The sequence below is a fragment of the Perissodus microlepis genome, chromosome 5, assembly GCF_051167445.1.
Source record: "Perissodus microlepis isolate ML-2025 ecotype Zambia chromosome 5, ASM5116744v1, whole genome shotgun sequence".
In the NCBI taxonomy this organism is placed as follows: Eukaryota; Metazoa; Chordata; class Actinopteri; order Cichliformes; family Cichlidae; genus Perissodus; species Perissodus microlepis.
In genome coordinates, this window is record NC_140465.1 from 4,538,622 (window position 1) to 4,555,558 (window position 16,937).

Genomic DNA, 16,937 nt, shown 5'->3' on the forward strand with positions numbered 1-16,937 from the left:
AATGGGTTCAGCTGAGCTGTGTGGAGGTCAAAGGACAGCACGCTTTTTAAAACAACAGATTTTAGACCAACCCCTGCATTAACAGGTGCTTTAGTATATCTGATAGAGAAAAGATAGTCAGCAGGGTCACAGTAAATGTGAGGAAACATTTATTAGAGCTTGAACAAATGAGACCAAATGCTGTTAAACCTGTGGACTGGTTTTGAAATACTGCTGGCCATTTAACACCACAGCCCAAAATAAAAGGAAAAACATCCACTGGAGAAAAATGGCCGGCTTTACAGCTTCCAAGTTAAGAGCATTTGTTTCTCTGACTGAGTGCTTTGTCTTCCCCTGGCAATATGATCCAAACACACATTTAAAGTCATCTGTCTAGTAATTATCTGACCTGAGAGAGAAACTGTTGCTAGAGGGAAAAAAGGACTCAAAGCAAACTAGTTTCATGATGTTGGTTTAGATTATCGGCTGTAACTGCACAAATGAGTTACCAGCATTTTACTGAGTAATAAAGTTTGCCAGAACTTTGTTAACTGTACAGTTTGCTAATCTTTTTGCTTTTAGCTACTAAATTAGATCTCTGATGTCAAATTAGACATCAGTGCTAATTTCATTGACCAATCCTTTTCGTCATAGTCTTCATCAACAACCTTTGTTTTTCCCGATGAGAACAAAAACTACATAAAAACCTGTGCACAAAGAAAAAAATTATAATGAAGTGAATTATCAGTTTCATCAGCGAATAAAAGTGAGATAAAATATTCTCGGCTACTTCCTGTTTCTCATGAAAATGCAGGAGATCCCTGAGCCTGATGAACCGAGCTTGATTTTACAATGTTAAGAAGTAGTAGTAGTTTTCCTTGAATAAATCCACTGCCATCAGCTCTGTGGGCTGTCTTTCACCATCAACACAGTAGTAAATAAGCTTGTTAGTTCTTTTACACAATTTGCTTTTTGTAAATTAAAAAAGAAATATTTTCTTATTATCAACTGGAAACTGCACTAACGTCACAAACGTTCCTTTCTAAAAACAACAAATGAGTAAAGGGATGGATTGCTTTTTAAAAAACTAAGCATCATGTGTGATACATTGCTTTCTGTGAGTAATGACCCCTACACTTTTGTATCATTATGATAAATGATGCAACTGATTCCTCTTTTGTTGTCAACATTTCTGTAAGAAGAACTGATTTTAGAAAAACTAAGACAAATAACAAGTATGGCGTCGATGTCTTCAGTCCCTATACGTTCCTGCCTCCCCTCAGCTCGCCGTTGGCCTCCACGCTGGGTTCAAATCAATTCCATCAATGAAGCCATCACAAAGGGAACATTACCACTGTGTTTTCCTGTGGAACAGGCCTGGTAATTACAAATCAAACGAGACAAATACATCCCGGTTAATGAGCGTTAAACGGATGTTAATTATCCGATTGAATGGCTGTCACCATTAAACTGTGTCTAATGGAGGGAGTGGGAGGAGGAGAGGTGGGAGGGGTCGAGAAGAAGGGTAGCTTTTAAAAAAAAAGGGGAAAAAAAGACAGGCATTCTGAAAGGCATATTAGCAGCAGATTGAGAAGATCAGACAGTGTGAAGCGCGTGTCGGAAACGCAAGCGAGAGGGGAAAGGCGTGGGGAGATGCAGCGGAGGGAGGGAGGAGGGGCGGGGAGGCTAAACTTTCCTCTTTTTCCGACATTAGCGATCGCTGCGACGCATCAGAGGGGAAATTAATCAACTGTTTTTGATTATTTATATATTTGAAAAGGACAAAGCTTGCGGGAGGAGGAGAGCTGAGAGGAGGCAGGAGTCACACTGCGCTAATGTGGTCACAGCCGGTCTACCAGGCAGCTCCAGTCAAAACAAATCCGTCACAGAAGGGTGGAAAAAAAGAAGAAAGTTCACACACTTAACATTCAAAACAAGGTACGACCCCTCTGTGATTCATCAAGAATGTAACAAGACGAGAATCTGGATTTGGATTAGCAAGTATGTACTGAACAACTAACAAACTGCTGTTTCAGGATGAACGTGCGTGTGTTTGAACACAAGTATCGTAAAAATCCTCACGGGATAAACAGAATTCCTGTCAGGAATGAAGGATGCAGGTCACTAAGTGCTGAGCTCGTCGGAACCATTCAACATCACCGTCACCCTCTAATAAATGCAGTTGTTACAAGCATGTTTGCTAAATTAGAAGTTTTTCACAGCTCCAGGTGTTTCGCTCGTGGAGGTCAAAAGGACAAGTGAGTTTCATGTTCTTGCATCTGCAGAGGATTGCTCCATCATTAAAAGGCTCCCCGTGGGTATTATTCTTAAGCTTTTTGGATAAAACATTACCCTAGCATTAATAGCAGCATTACAGGGTTATTTTATTACATTAACAAGCGCAGTCAACGTCCTGGAAATATCCAGGCTGAGCTTGTTTCCGGACATCAATTAATGCCGTTTTGTCAAAGCCGCTGATGTGGCTCATTTAGGCACATGGTGGCCTTTGATGGTGGAACTTAACACACCAGGTTACAGCATTAAGGTGACAGGTCTGTCACTCCCAAGTCATCATTGTTCAGTGAACCGGGTTGTTGTTGTGAAGGAGCGTATTTGAACACACATCACAATCTTTTCCTAAACTTCACCAAGTGGAGTTTAGTATCTAAAACTAACCAGGGAGTGATTGCAGCATTGAAAAAGTTCAGTCTTCAGTGGGCTCTATCAGAGCAGTGTTAGTATACTGCAGTGTCAAACTGTCACTGCTTTTTCTCTATGGCTTCAGTATAGAATATGAAGGAAGAGCAGCTCATTCTTAATCATTAAAGACTTAAAAATAGCATGAATAATCTTAATTACTACAATTAGAATCTGAAAAAGCTTTTTCTGACACCGCACTGATTACCAGCTGTGCAAACTGGCCCCACAGTGGATTGTAGATAAATCGCAATTCATGCTTTAAAAAACATTAGCGAGTTGCAGTGTTGCACATGCTGTGTAATTTATTTTAACTCAACTACATTCACTAAAATGGATTTAAAATGTCATCCACTGCTCAACATAGGCTTAGACTTCCTTTGTGTATTAAAGTGATCAGCTCTCTGTTTATCATTTTTTTTAACAGCGCCCATATGTCCCACCTGCTTCCGAAGTTTCCCATTGCATTTCAAAATAATATTTTAAAGAAAGGCCTAAAAAGAAACAATCATAAACTATATGACGTGATAATTTATGGCATATTATATTTGAGTTTTCAAAAAGAAAGTGAAAAATAGTTCATAAACTGATATAAGAGTGAGGATGACGATGATTGTTTTGGTTTTTTTAACGTGGCTATTTCTTTATTTCTCTTACTGTTGGCACTGAAATGCAGGCTTTTCTTTGAAAAATCATCGTCATTAAGAGAGAAAAAGCAGCTCATTAAAAAACAAAACAACAAAAAACAAACAAACAACAAAATCAAAGCTTCAGAAACTTTGTGGGAAAAGAAATGAAGAATATAAAAGGATGAAAACAAATAAAGCTCAGATTTTCACCTATTTATTGCACCAAAAGAAAGAAATAAATCAAATAAAGCTTTGACCCAACTTCAGTCTCCAGACATTTGAGCAAAAGCAGACAAAAAGCGAAAAGTTTTGCTCGGCTCGGGAACGAGAGCCAATTATGTGGTGAAGCAACGGCATTAGAGCCTCTGTGACTTTGAATAAGAAACGACAGATTACACAACATAAACTTTCTGTATTTCTATAGTCTCACTTTTATTTATCCAAGCAATCAACTGACATTGATGGAGGAGTGAAATTATGTCGCAGCTGGTTCCTCTACTTGAAATGCCAACATCATTGCAATTCATGGCACACACACACACACATACATTGGAGCATGCACATCCATACAAACTCTCATCCCTCCAGCGGAGGCCGTGAAAGAGCGAGAAGTAAATGACAGCGCCCCGTGTGCACATCAGTTTAACTCAACAAGAAGTCAGGGCAGAAAATCATTTGAAGAAGTCCCGCAGTCCCTTCAGATGGAGGCTGCCAGCTTCTCAGTGATCTGCTATCATGTTGCCTGTCTCTTTACTGTCAGCACTAATAGCTCTTAGACACTGGACCGGGACATGGGTGGCTACTGCAGGCCAAGGGTGGCACACACTCAATCAATAATGTAGCCAGCAGCTTCCCGGCCTTTTGTGTGCATGTTTTCAGCCCTGAATTAAGCATTCATATGGGCTGCACATAAGAGGATTTGTTCGTGCCAGTGTGCGTCTTTGTGTTGCCGCTAACATGGGTATGCAAGTGTGTGTGTGTGTGTGTGTGTGTCTGCAAAGTTGCTTTGTGTGCTGACGTGCAGCCCTCTGCACCTGCTGTGGAGATAGGGCTTCGGCCAATCGCAACAAAGATTGGAGGGAAGTTTGAGTGACACAACTGTGCTGTGGCTGGCTGAGATACGATTCATTCTGTTATCTCTCTCTCTCTCTCTCTCTCTCTCTCACACGCACACACACAAAGAGTCATGATGGCTCAACAGAATTAGATGTTTAATAATGCCAGCTATTCTCTTCCACTGATTCTCCTCTTTCCCCTTCTTTCCTTCCTCTCATCTCACCCATCTTTTCAGTTCTTTCCTTCTTCAGATCTTCTTTTCTCATCTCTCCTCACTTCTTCTACTCCATCTCCTTCATTACCTCCTTTTCTTCCCCATATTTTTCTATACTTCTCTGCTCTTTTCACCTGTTCTCTCTTCCCTTCTTTCATTTTTCTTCGCCCCACTTTCCTTTAATTGCTTGCTCCTCGCATCTCCCACATTTCTTTCCTTCTCCCCATCTGCTCTCTTTCCTTTACGCCGTCTTTTAAACTCTTGTGTCTTCCTTTCTTAAGTCCTCGATCCTCCAACTCAATTTTCCTTTATCTCATTTCCATCTGTTCATTACTCTTCTGTCTTTCCTCTGCTGTCCTCCTCCTCCTCTCCTTTTTCCCCTTTCAGTTTTTCCAGATCCTCTCCTTTTCTCTTCTCCTTTGTCTCTCCTTCTCCTTCTCTCACCCTTTCATCTACTTTCCCCCTCTTTGCACCTCTCCTTCCCCTCCTTCCTTACTTTGTTGGACATCCACGGGCGAGGACCAACCGGACCAACACAAAAACACTAATTAGTCTTGGCACGGCAACAGCAAATCCCTCTCCGCTGACGCTCCCACCCCTTAACAAACAGATGTAGGCTGCTCACACGTTTGGACTCACACATTTGGACACATTAATGAGACTCACACATTTGGAGAATAACACACAGGGTCCCAGTGCCTGGTTTCCCAAAGCGCAGCATGCAGCCGCTGCAGCTGTGACGGCTGTTGTTCGGCGCTTTTGTGAAGTGGTTTTTGTTTGGCAACATCAGTGTGGCTGACGTGAATGTGATGAGTATTTAAATGTAGCAGCGTTATTATCAAGTTGAATATCCTAATTTGGCTGATTGAAATGTTTCAGTTTTGCCTCTTGCCATGCCCCACCAATCACAACTCTGTGCTTGTCTGATTTACTCTGGAATATCAGCAACACAATGGATACGACTATCATTCCCGAGACATCATTGCAATGTTAGTCAAGATATTCCACTTTCTGGGCTCTGCTTTTCAAAAGGGGCGCTGGTGACATCATCGCCAGGTGTTCCAGATTTCTTTCAGCTGAGAACAGCCAATTATGAATGAGGAGGGATATCTGGTTTTCAAAAAACGGTTTTTTATTTTTATTTTTGGATAAGTTTACAGAATATGGAATACAGTGATTTAAATATATGGTAAAAAACAACAACAACATGTCAATTAAGAAATACACAGATATTTTATTTACTTGAAATGAATCTTATTATTATGTAATACTGTTACATTGTCACTTTGTGGTTAGTTAAATCTTGTATGTATGAGGGGAGGTGCATACACGCTGTTGTTTGTTGGATTCCTAATTTTACTTTTATAGTTTATAATCAGACAGAAGTAAAATAAATGAAAATAAATGAAATGGCAGTTCACAGGAAACAGGATTTCGTGGAGCTACAGCATGAAAAAATACTTTCATCAGGTAAAGGTTTGATTTTTTTGAGGGGTTTGAGATAATAGATATTAGCGTAAAACTTTAACATAGGAAGGTAACATCATCTAGCTCCTGAAAATTTGCCTCTTTAGCATGCGGCTGAAGTAAAAGTGACCTGGTGGATGTTAGGAGGTTAGAAAGGTGCACCACCCGGTGCCAGTGTAGCTCACAGGGTGAGCAGGTGACCATATGCCACAAGGCTGCAAAGGGCCAGCCCGGGCTCCAGTCTGACCTGAGGCCCTTTGCTGCATGTCTTCCCCTCCTCCCTTTCCACCATCTAATAAAGACAAAAATAATACTAAAGAGGAAAGTAGTGCCATTAATTCAGCATGTGTTTAAGGTTGTTTTATTTCAGTTTGGCCATATTATTGATATATATTTTTTTTAAAAAAAGAGTGGTTGAAAAGCTCATGCAGATGTTTTAGGGATTAAAAAAAATTCCATCCCAAATGAAAGACAGACAGCAGCATGGAAAGACAGCAAGTTCAAGGTAATTCCAGAAAAAAGTGATGTTTATTTATTACTCTAAACCACCACAGACATTAAAACCAAACCAAAATGATGGTCATATTTTGTTTTTTTCCACTTCCAAAACAAAGTGCAAAGTCCAAGTTTCATAGCCAGCTGATATCTCATCCTTTCAGCAGTTTGCCTTGTGTGTGCAATCTTCCTGGAGATGAAAAAGAAATGTTTTTCAGCTGCACAGATACAGATCCCCGGTGGATCGGCATTACAGGACTGTGCGTGCGTTAAAGCCATATTTGTGAGTGAGTGAGTGGATGTGCGCTCGCACCGGGCAGCTTTCCCACCCCCAGGCAGCGAGTGTGGGTGTTTTTCTGGAGCCTCGGTGTCATTTGCCTCCAAACAGTAACAATGTTGTTGATCAGCAGTTGTTTACAAACCGCCAGGAGGATGGAACTAATTTGTTCACTGTGTATTCCCCCGTCTCTCCCACTCTGGAGACCATTTCAGTTTGAGCTCCTTATATGTTCTCGATAGCGGGCTGCCACAAGTTGATTCTGACAGCAATTATGAATATTGTGTTCCACTCAAGTGCTCGTGAGCGGGAGAGTAATGAAGTTCTCACCAAATCATCTGTTCCCCAAATCACTTAACTGCATCTTCATTAAGAACACTGCAGCGTAGAAGAAATCATCAGATCATCAGATTAACGACGTAGCAGCTCAACATCACGCGGTACGAGCCAAAGAACTGTAGTGTTGCCAAGCTGTCTTTCCATCTTTCCGTACATACATACATAGATATTCTCAGACTTTCAGCCTTTAAACTTGATCAGGGCTGTCAGCAAACACGTGAAACAAAATGAGACACATCGTTGTGAAATTTTATAATTGGTTGTCGGAGGGGGGTGTCGTCCTAGCAGCAGCCTTTGGACTCCTGAGGGGCACAGAATGCAAAGCTGGCTTTTCACCAGAAAACTTGTTAGACGCTGCACTGCTGGGGTTTAACAAGGCACTATGCATACTGTGTGTGTCTGTGTCAAGGCTAGAACAGAGAGAGAGAGGGAGTTGGAGTATTAGTGAACCTAAGCAGACAGATATCGGTTTTGCTAAACAGTGTTAGGTTTTTTTATCTGTGTGATTTTTTTTCTTGTTTGTTTCATACGTGCGCACACATGTAACGAGTTTGTGTGAAAACTTGCCTGAGGGAAGGTGGGAGTCATACCGTATTTGAAAGGTTGGATTCTGTGTGGGGCATTTTGGACTAATAATCAAACTTTATTATTTTCCTGTTTTTTGATTATCACGAAAATAACAAGACAGCAACTGAAGATTCCCAACAACAACACACACATTAACAGAGGGATGCTCGGGATATAAGAATGAGTGGAGTGTGTATAATGTGAAGAGAACTGCTGTGTAAGTAGTTTTAACCACATTCCCTCAGTGATCGAATAAATAAATGCATCAAACTTGGTTTTGATGGTTTATCCATGTGTAAAAATTTAAAGTAGTACTTTGAGCTCCTTCACCTCAGCTGACACGTCGGGTCTTTTTCATATCAAAACTCAAATCAACACTTAACATGAATGTTAACAGAACTTCAGCAGCTGTGAGTGTTTTCACAGCACATCAGCACATCCTACAAACACATTGTTTTAAGACACTGTGAGCTATTAATATGGAAACACGCGAGCATTAGCAAAGTTACATGTAAGAATTCTGACACTGCTTCAGTTTGTTGCATTTAAAAAAAAAGATTTTTATTCTCTTTCCTTTTAATTCCAGCACTTTTTCTTGTAGCCACGTTTAATTTGCACTGCCTTTCATTTCACAAAAAACCCGTCTGTTGTCCTTGTAAAGTGTTTTGTGACTCCTGTGTGAAAAGCACTTTTTAATTTTTTTTCTTTTTGCATTTTCCTGAAAAACAACCAAAAAAACTTTTGTAGTTTTCTGATTTTCTTTTAAATCAGTGAATTGACTTAATTGACAGACATTTTTTAAGATATTCACCAGAGACCAAGTGATTTGTGCAAATTCCTGCAAATTGCTTCTTTTGCTCAGTTTCCAATTATACCGTTCAAACGAGAAGAGAAAATTCAAAGTGAAATTTTGTTGTATGTTGTGTGAACAAATATATTGATCTCGATGGAAAAAACATTTTTCACCAATAATTGCATGCTGAAATTATGCCGGCTTTTTATTTGATAGATAAAAATGGTTTGAATTATATAATAAGAAATATTCTCTGATATTTGATATACACAATTATACAACAATTATTCACATGTTGAATGACAGGTGATCAGAAAAACCTTTGGACCCGTGTGTGTGTGTGTGTGTGTGTGTGTGTGTGTGTCCACCTGTGTGTATGAGCATCATGTTGTATGTCTGAGGTGGAAAATAAAAGCTGTGAGGAAGAATGACAGCAGAGAGGAAGGAGGTACTCACAGACAGAAGCAAGGACAAAGCTCCTCACCTGCTCTGCGTGTGTGTTTGATGAAATAATAAATATATAAAAGAAGAATATTAAATCCTCCTCGTCGCCCGCTGCTGTCATCCTCTGATATTTCTCTACGGTGCCACACTGACAGATAACAATCACATTACTTCTCCCATTCGACTTTGTTTCATAATCTCTGTGACTCAAACAAACTGTATGTTTGATTATTTTATTTCGCCCCCTTTTATTCTGCTTACCTTTCCCTTTATTCTTTTCTTTCTCTGGTCAAACCTCTGCTTAAGCCCCCACCCGCCAGCCCTCCACCCTTTAACTCACAGGGAGAACAGTTTGCTGACACAAGAGTCAAAAAAGGCCCTGAGCAATCCTACAATCCCTCAGCGACAGGAGGAGCCAATAATTGTTGTCTGCTTAAGAGGGAGAGGTGAGGAATTTCAAGAGCTGCCAGGGTGGCACACTGTCAAACACACACACACAGTTTAATCACATACATCATTTGAAGGCTAAAGCGGGAGAACTGAGTCAGGACGTGCTTTTCTTTTTCGGGTCAACACATTTTCCTGATCATCATCACTCCCGACTAAGATGCGTCACATTACTAGAAATGTTGGTGGTTTTCAAACAATCTCAGTTTCAGCACGAATGCCTGCATGTTTTTGTGATTAATGTATTTACATAATTCCTTTGATAACATTTTTAATATCTCTTGATATTAATTAATCTCCAGCTCACCACGGAGGAAAAAAGTTTAAATGTTATCAGACACTAGAAATAACCCTTCTTTTGCTCTGCTGGCTCTGAGTGACATTGCAATTTCCTAAATCTGATTATTCTTCTGGTCATGATTTTATCTTTACAAAGAGATCAATTTAAGCCGAGTATGGGGGACAAAAAATCATTTAAAGGAACAGTTAACCACAAAAGTACAGTTTAGGTGATATCAGCTTTAGAGACTTTGTCTTCAATGTAATTAAACAAAATTTCCTTTGATTTTCACAAAAAATCATAAAGAAATTCGACACAGCAGTAATGTATTTTCTTACAAAATAAAGAAAGAAACACAAACCTTGCTGTGATTAGATGTAAACAGGAGAGAGCTGTTTTCTCTCTCCTGTTTACGTCTGTCACCCATGCTGCTAGCTAACAGGCCGGCTCGGCTGAGGAGAGCTCCACTAATGTTTGCATCCTGCTACTACTGTGACCTTGTTGTCATGAGGAGCTTCACGAGCTCTTCTGCAGAGTGATACAGCTGGCAGCTGTCGTTCAGTAAAAAAAAAAAAGTAGAAAAGACACTTCCACAGTGCAGATCAGCAAAACTGTGCAACTGACAGCAAACACAATCTAAACAACATTTGATGTTGCTGTGAACGCTCCCTTTAAAATCATAGACATACATTACCGTGGCGAAAAATTTAATTAAAAAAAATCCATCAATAGTTACGTCTTTTTTATGTTATTTCTTTATCTTTCATTTTTCTAATATATATATTTGAATTTCCTTTCATACGGTGTCTGTATGCTACCATAAATAACAGGTTGCAAATCCACATTTCTGTGTTTTAAATTGGATAATCATTTAATAATGACACACAATGATGAAATAAATCCATGAAGGGATTTATAAAGTGTAAAAAATTGAATTATTAATGTTGTTAAACTAAAGTGTTTAATTTTTTTTCCATCTACAGACAGACAGAAATTGATGGATATTAAAATTGCACAGATTATCGAGTGTAATAAGTTGGACAAAGTTTACAAAGCGATATTTCAGGTGTAAGTCTGTTTTTACTGTTTCCTCTCTGACAATGAAACTAACGTAGGTTATACACTGCTGAGTCTGTAAAGAAGAAAGAGTTTTATTTTTAGTGGCTTTAGCATTTTAAAAAAGAAAACAAATGTGGCTACAATTTGGAGGAAAATTCCGAAAATAATCTCTGTGCAGAGTTTGGTGGTGTAGATGCTCCACTGGGGATTTGGAGGTGGGAAACGAAGGCTGGAGCAACATGAAAGATATTTAAAGTTATAAAAACAGCAATTATTCAAATGTGTGTCAGTGAATTCTTAGAGAGCATGTCAGGAAGATCTTTAAAAACTTAATTTAATCTGGAATGACAAATAAAGAACATTATTGTTGTTGCACATTTTAATGATGTTTTGGGGATATGTGAGGAGGACAGATAAGGAAAAAGGCATCATCACAATATCACAAAAAAGTGATAATGTATGAATATGCATCACATTAATGAAATGTAGAGTAAACCTGTCTTCTCTACACATTTGACTTTACGTCGTTGCAGCTGGAACAATAAATCACCTGAAAGTATGAGAGGTACAGCGGAGTTCTCAGAGTAGGAGGACGCGTTGTGGTCCACTGACTGAGCAGAGCTAATACACATCTGTGAGTACGAACCCTCCCTTTGCTCCATCTCTCTCGTTCTCCCACTTTCCCTTTGTATGTGTGTGTGTGTGTCAGGGTTGGATGGCCCGACTGAGCTGAGTAAATGTGACCAGACTAAGTGTGTGTGTCTCATATCAGTGTGTCCTTGATCGCTCTCACTGTATGGGGCACTTTAGCCCATTCTTCACTGGCACCGGGAGGCATGCCTCTCCACACACACGCAGACACACACAGTATCCACCTGCACACATGCATGCATGTACAGCTACACCCACACACACTCAGTGTTTTGATGTAAACGCAAGTAGACGAGGGGTCCAGTCAACCGCTCCGCCTCCGTGTCTCTCCCCCTACCCTCCTCTCTTTTTCCCTTCGTCTTTCATTGCCTCCCTCCCTGTGACATTCTTAACGGCATGTCACGCAACCCTGTGCTCATGCACACGCACACACCATGTCGTGCTCTCTGCCAAAGCTCTGCATCTTTGTCTGGGGAGAGCCACTTAAGCACGCTCATATACGCACATATTCAAACACAGTCATGTCTGATTTTTTTCCCCTTCTGCACACACACACACACACACACACACACACACACACACACACACACACACACACACACACACACACACACACACACACACGTACAAGCAACTTAAGCCATCTTCCTTTCACTATCTCGTGCCCTCCCTCCTCTCTGGGTCTCGTCTGGTCTCGTGTGTGCGTGACTGTGGCTGACTGTGGTGAGGGCAAATTAGCACAGCGACCCAGTTTGGTACCAGAAGAGTCAAGACATCAGCGGAAGATATACTGAAAACTCTCCCTTTCCACTGCAAAAACTCACTTTGTGCTCTGACACAAAAAAATACAGGGTATAAAGGAGCACCTCCAGCTGAGGATTATCACAAAGTAAAAGAATTCTATTTTATCTTCCTTTTCATGTTATTTCCTCCCTTTAAAAGATCCTATCTCCACAACCTCAGAAAAAGTACAGCAGTGTGTTACATTAAAAATGTGGATAAAATCTGTTCCACAAACAAAACATGAACTCACGGTGGGTTTTCCCTCCACCCCTTTCCTCTGCTTTCTTTACTGGGCTCTGTTTTGCATTTCTCTGCTGCTGCTAATTGCCTGCAACTAATTATAGAAGGTCTGTATGTGGCCCTCTGAACCGGACACACACTCACTCACACACACATGCGCACACACACACCGTTTCCTATGCTTTTAAACACATTTTGACAAGTAGCTCTCACTGTGTCGAAGTGAGAGCGGGTTTGCCGCTGGCCTCAGACACAACATAGATTTGTGGGTGTGTGGATGAGTGCACGTAGATGATGGGAGGAGGAAGGCTAAAAGGAGGGGGATGCTAGCAAACCGGTGTTGCGTGTCTCGTTCGGCTCGTTTAGCTGACAAACTGCTTTTAGCGTTTAATTATCCAGCGCTGTATGATTAATAGATTTTAATTACTGTAACCCAATTGCAACCTGAAATATGCACAGGTCTCTGAATGAGGTCAGCCTATCAAATCCCTGGCAAGGGAAAATCAAAAAGGACAAAACAAACTGAGTGTGAGGGAAAACAATAGCAGATCAAAAATCTTTCCATCTTAAACCTCTCACTTGTTTTTTTTTCATCAGCGAATGAAAGAAGAAAAGCGAGCTCGGGCAGACAGGCGGCTGTTTTCATCAGTATTTACCTCCTTGAGGAAAATGTTAGACCTCTGTAAGGCTTTTGACCAGACCTTGAACTTTTTCGTTTCATTTAAAATTTTCTTTACATGATCTGCAGCCGGAGCTTCAAAGAGACTTTTTGATTCGTTAGAAAGGTTAGAACCTTTCCACATTCGTGCGTTGCTTCTAAGGCTCTTTGCATTCTGCACACACGCTGCTGCTGATGCTCCGAGGAAATGTTCATATAGCTAATTTACTGTGGAACTGCAATGCGTGCACAATCATTTTCCTAATCAGAAGACTGAATAGCACTGATAATTTAAAAAGCGATCTGAAATCTATTAGTAGTTACTTTGTAACTGAAGCTGCCTTTTACACAGTTACTTTGTCTCCATAGCATTGCCAACGTTGAGCCCAAACAGCACTTATGGAGTTTAGTGTTGACGACCTTGAAGTAGGATTTGTCCCAGCTGAGGGGAAACTAGTGACAATTCCAGTTAAATGAGGCAGTGCACGATGAGTTGTTGGTTTATCAGACATGGTGCTGTGAAAAGAACCAAGTGCCAGCTCCAGGTCTGACAAATGAACCTAAAAACTGCAGTGCTTCTGATGACTCCAAAAGAAAGTCAGTTCCCATAGATTCCCAAGTTACTTTTGATCATTACAAGCATATTTACACCCTATAGTTTCCACATTCATACAAACTGTAGATTAAAGTTTTCTAACAGCTCATCCATAAGGGTTAAAGTTTTGAAATGAGCTCAGCATAAAAGGTGTCAGACTACCGTGAACATGCAATCAGAGCATGAAAGAAAGTAACAGTAGCGAGTAGAGTGAGATTTTACTCAATTCTTCATTTGCTCATGTATAGTAGATATATTGGATAATAGTTACAATGTATAGTTCTAAACTTCATATCCCATAATAACAATGGTTAATATGTAATAAACTGTCAGGTTACTACTATCATTTACTGTACACAATCACTAGAAAAATTCTTAATGGTAACCATTAATATTTGTGCTTGCTCTAGTGTTTATGAAACTATGTAAATAGTTAATAAACTGGAATGAATTTGATAAAATTGTAAAGGATACGTATAATACCTTTAATATATGTACAACAATTAAAGAGCATATTCTAAGTAGGCAGGTAGGGTGGGGTGTAGTCGTGCTGGTCTGGGTAGCTCACTGGCATTTTTCTTTCACTTCAACTTTAAGCTGACGAAGTTTAGTTCAAATTACATTCTTTGATAATGAAACCTTGAATAGAAATTGAATAAAAAGTAATGCACTCATGTCCTGTATGCTAATTAATCTTTAGTTTAACAACAAAACTTGAAGCAAAGTCGTTTTCCATTAAAATCACATACCACAAATTCAGACATACAGATTAAATTGGTCAGTTGTGACACAGTGCAATAGGATGTAACATTTAAGATAACTTTAAAGAAAAAATGTGATGCGTGTTCATAACATGCAATGTGTTTGCCTTTGCACTTTCAGAGCATCGATTATTACTCAAGACACCCAAACAGTAGATGTGAACCTGTTCTTCTCCTGCTGACATCACATGTGCAAGCACGAGAAATAAAAGTCGAATAAAAAGCAAAACACCTGGAAACCAGCAGCAAAGTAAAAACCATGAGCTAATGGCAAACTGCCATGTTTTATAACCCACTTCATCAGGTTTAAGTGCACAGCCCCTGCTGAGCAACAGTTCACCTCTCTCTGATTAACTTTGTTCACCTCCAGCTCTCTCTGGAGAGTTAACAGTGTGGGTCACCCTCATCTCGCCGTCCACCATCTCATCCTAACGCAACAATTTCCCTCGGATAGTCTCTCTGTTTTTGCAGCATTTGAGCATTCTGTGGTCTGTTAAATGGATTTCCAGTTTTTGTTCAGGAACAATAGCAAAGGTTTTAAGTTGACAGTTTTTTTTTTTATGGAAGTACAAAAAATATACTTCTTACCATGGATACTATGGCTGCACAGTTAAATAGATCTCTTTGTAAAGTACTTCCTTAATGGTTCCCACAGTCGGCACATGTCATGAAGGCTGACCTATAACTGAAACCTTGAATGCATGTTAACCTTCCCTAGGTCGCTGTTTAAGATTAGGGTTAGGGTTAGGTTCAAATCTCTCCCTTTATACCCAGAGAGAAACTGTGCAGCCAAAATTCATGTCAGAAATCATATTTCAACTCTAACATCTTCCAGGTTTGAAAACTTGCCAGTTTATCACGAGGTAAAATGCAGCCTAACAGGACCTTCCAGGTACAGTTATCTGTGTCTCATGAGGCAGGCTGTCTACTAATTGGAAAGTTGGTGGTTTGATCCCTGGGTTCCACATGTTGAAGTATCCTCAGGCCAAATACTGAACCCTAAGTTACCCCGGAGTGGGTTCACTGGAGTTCACTGGAGTGTGAGTCTGTGTGTGCATGTATGAATGTGTGTGTGAATGGTTGAATGAGACTTGTGACTTGTGAAAGTGCTTTGAGTCCTCAGATAGAGTAAAGCAGTTCTACATAAGCAGCAGTCCATTAACCATTTATCTAAGGTTAGGGTTGAGTTTTTAGCTTTTGCTAAATTGGCTAAGAGTTGGAAACTATCAGATCAATTTGGTGAATAGGCTTTTTTTTATTAAAGAAAATATAAAAAGTGTCTGATGCCCTTCACTTAGAATGGTCATTTTCTTTGTTCCCTGATTTTCAAAACATGAAAAATGAATAAAATGTTTTAAAAATGACACACTATGATTGCTCAGAGCAGCAGCTTTGCCTCCACTGCAAAGTTCCAAATATAAATACTACCAAACCAAAAGTGCAAACACACCATAAAGACTTATCGTCAGTGGACTCATTGTAGACTTACCTATGCAGGAGTCCCTGTGCTCCTCAAATCCAGCCGAGCACACGCACCTCCCGATGGGCACCAGCCATTCCCCCTCTGCACTGCAGTACATTTTGGGTGTGTCCCTCTCCTCAGCGTGATCCACACACTGACCTCTGACCTCTACCAGAGATGATGAGTCAGCCCCCGTGACCACGTCAGTGAACACAGCCAGGTTACGGTTCACGCCCACACAGCGTTTGTAGTACACCCTCACCGAGGTGAGGGCAATGCAGGCGCCGATGTCCTGGAAGGCCAGGTAAAAGCCCCGCCTATTGAGAGGGCCCACACCGCGCACCTGTAAGAAGACAGGAAAAGCAATTTTTTTTAAAACGCAGGAATGCTCTTAATTTTGCAGGAACTTACCTGTGCACAATTTAAAGCCCAAAGTGTACATGGGCATGCATGTAGTAACTTTCTAGAGTTTAGAAAGTTGTTTTATTTATTTATTTTTTTCATAAAACATAAACAGTGGTTGATACAGAGGTTTCTTAACAAAACAGGTGGAACAGTATGAATGCAGCTGTAATTTAATCTCTGGACCGGTGTTTGGTGTTTTGCTTTGGCAGCAGTCATTAATCAACTGCTGCGCTTCCGACCACAATGAGGAAACAGATGATTTTACATTTTTATATGCTTGTTTTTCATAAGATATCACATCACAGTTGACTATTGTTAACACCAAGGAGCTAATTTACAACATTATTTTAAAAATTTGCAGCAAAAGCATCTAAAAATAGGCAAAAACCTTGTTCTTACTAGTAGACAGATAGAAGACTGGCCACCCCCTCAGTTTGTATACTCTGAAACAAGCTGGGGTGGCACCTTTCCCTTCAAAGCCACTTACACTTTCTTTTTAGATTGGTTGCTTCTCACAAACATAAGGTTTGTACAACATGTGGCTGTGCTCACAACTTAATGCCTGAGATGACAGGTTTTTTTCTTCTCATAAAGGAGACACAATAAATAAAAAATATTTTGTTATTTATATATTATTCA

The 16,937-nt window shown here is 40.1% G+C and overlaps 1 protein-coding gene across 4 annotated transcripts in view; it reads right to left on the bottom strand.

The window, feature by feature from the left end:
• The window catches only part of epha8 (eph receptor A8), a 150,982-nt gene that overhangs the window by 48,476 nt on the left and 85,569 nt on the right, over positions 1 to 16,937 (bottom strand). For all 4 annotated transcript variants that reach the window (XM_084927461.1, XM_084927460.1, XM_084927459.1 and 1 more), the window contains exon 6: positions 15,921 to 16,236. In XM_084927461.1, the coding sequence (XP_084783587.1) occupies positions 15,921 to 16,236 (316 nt within the window). The remainder of the gene's footprint in view (positions 1 to 15,920; positions 16,237 to 16,937) is intronic.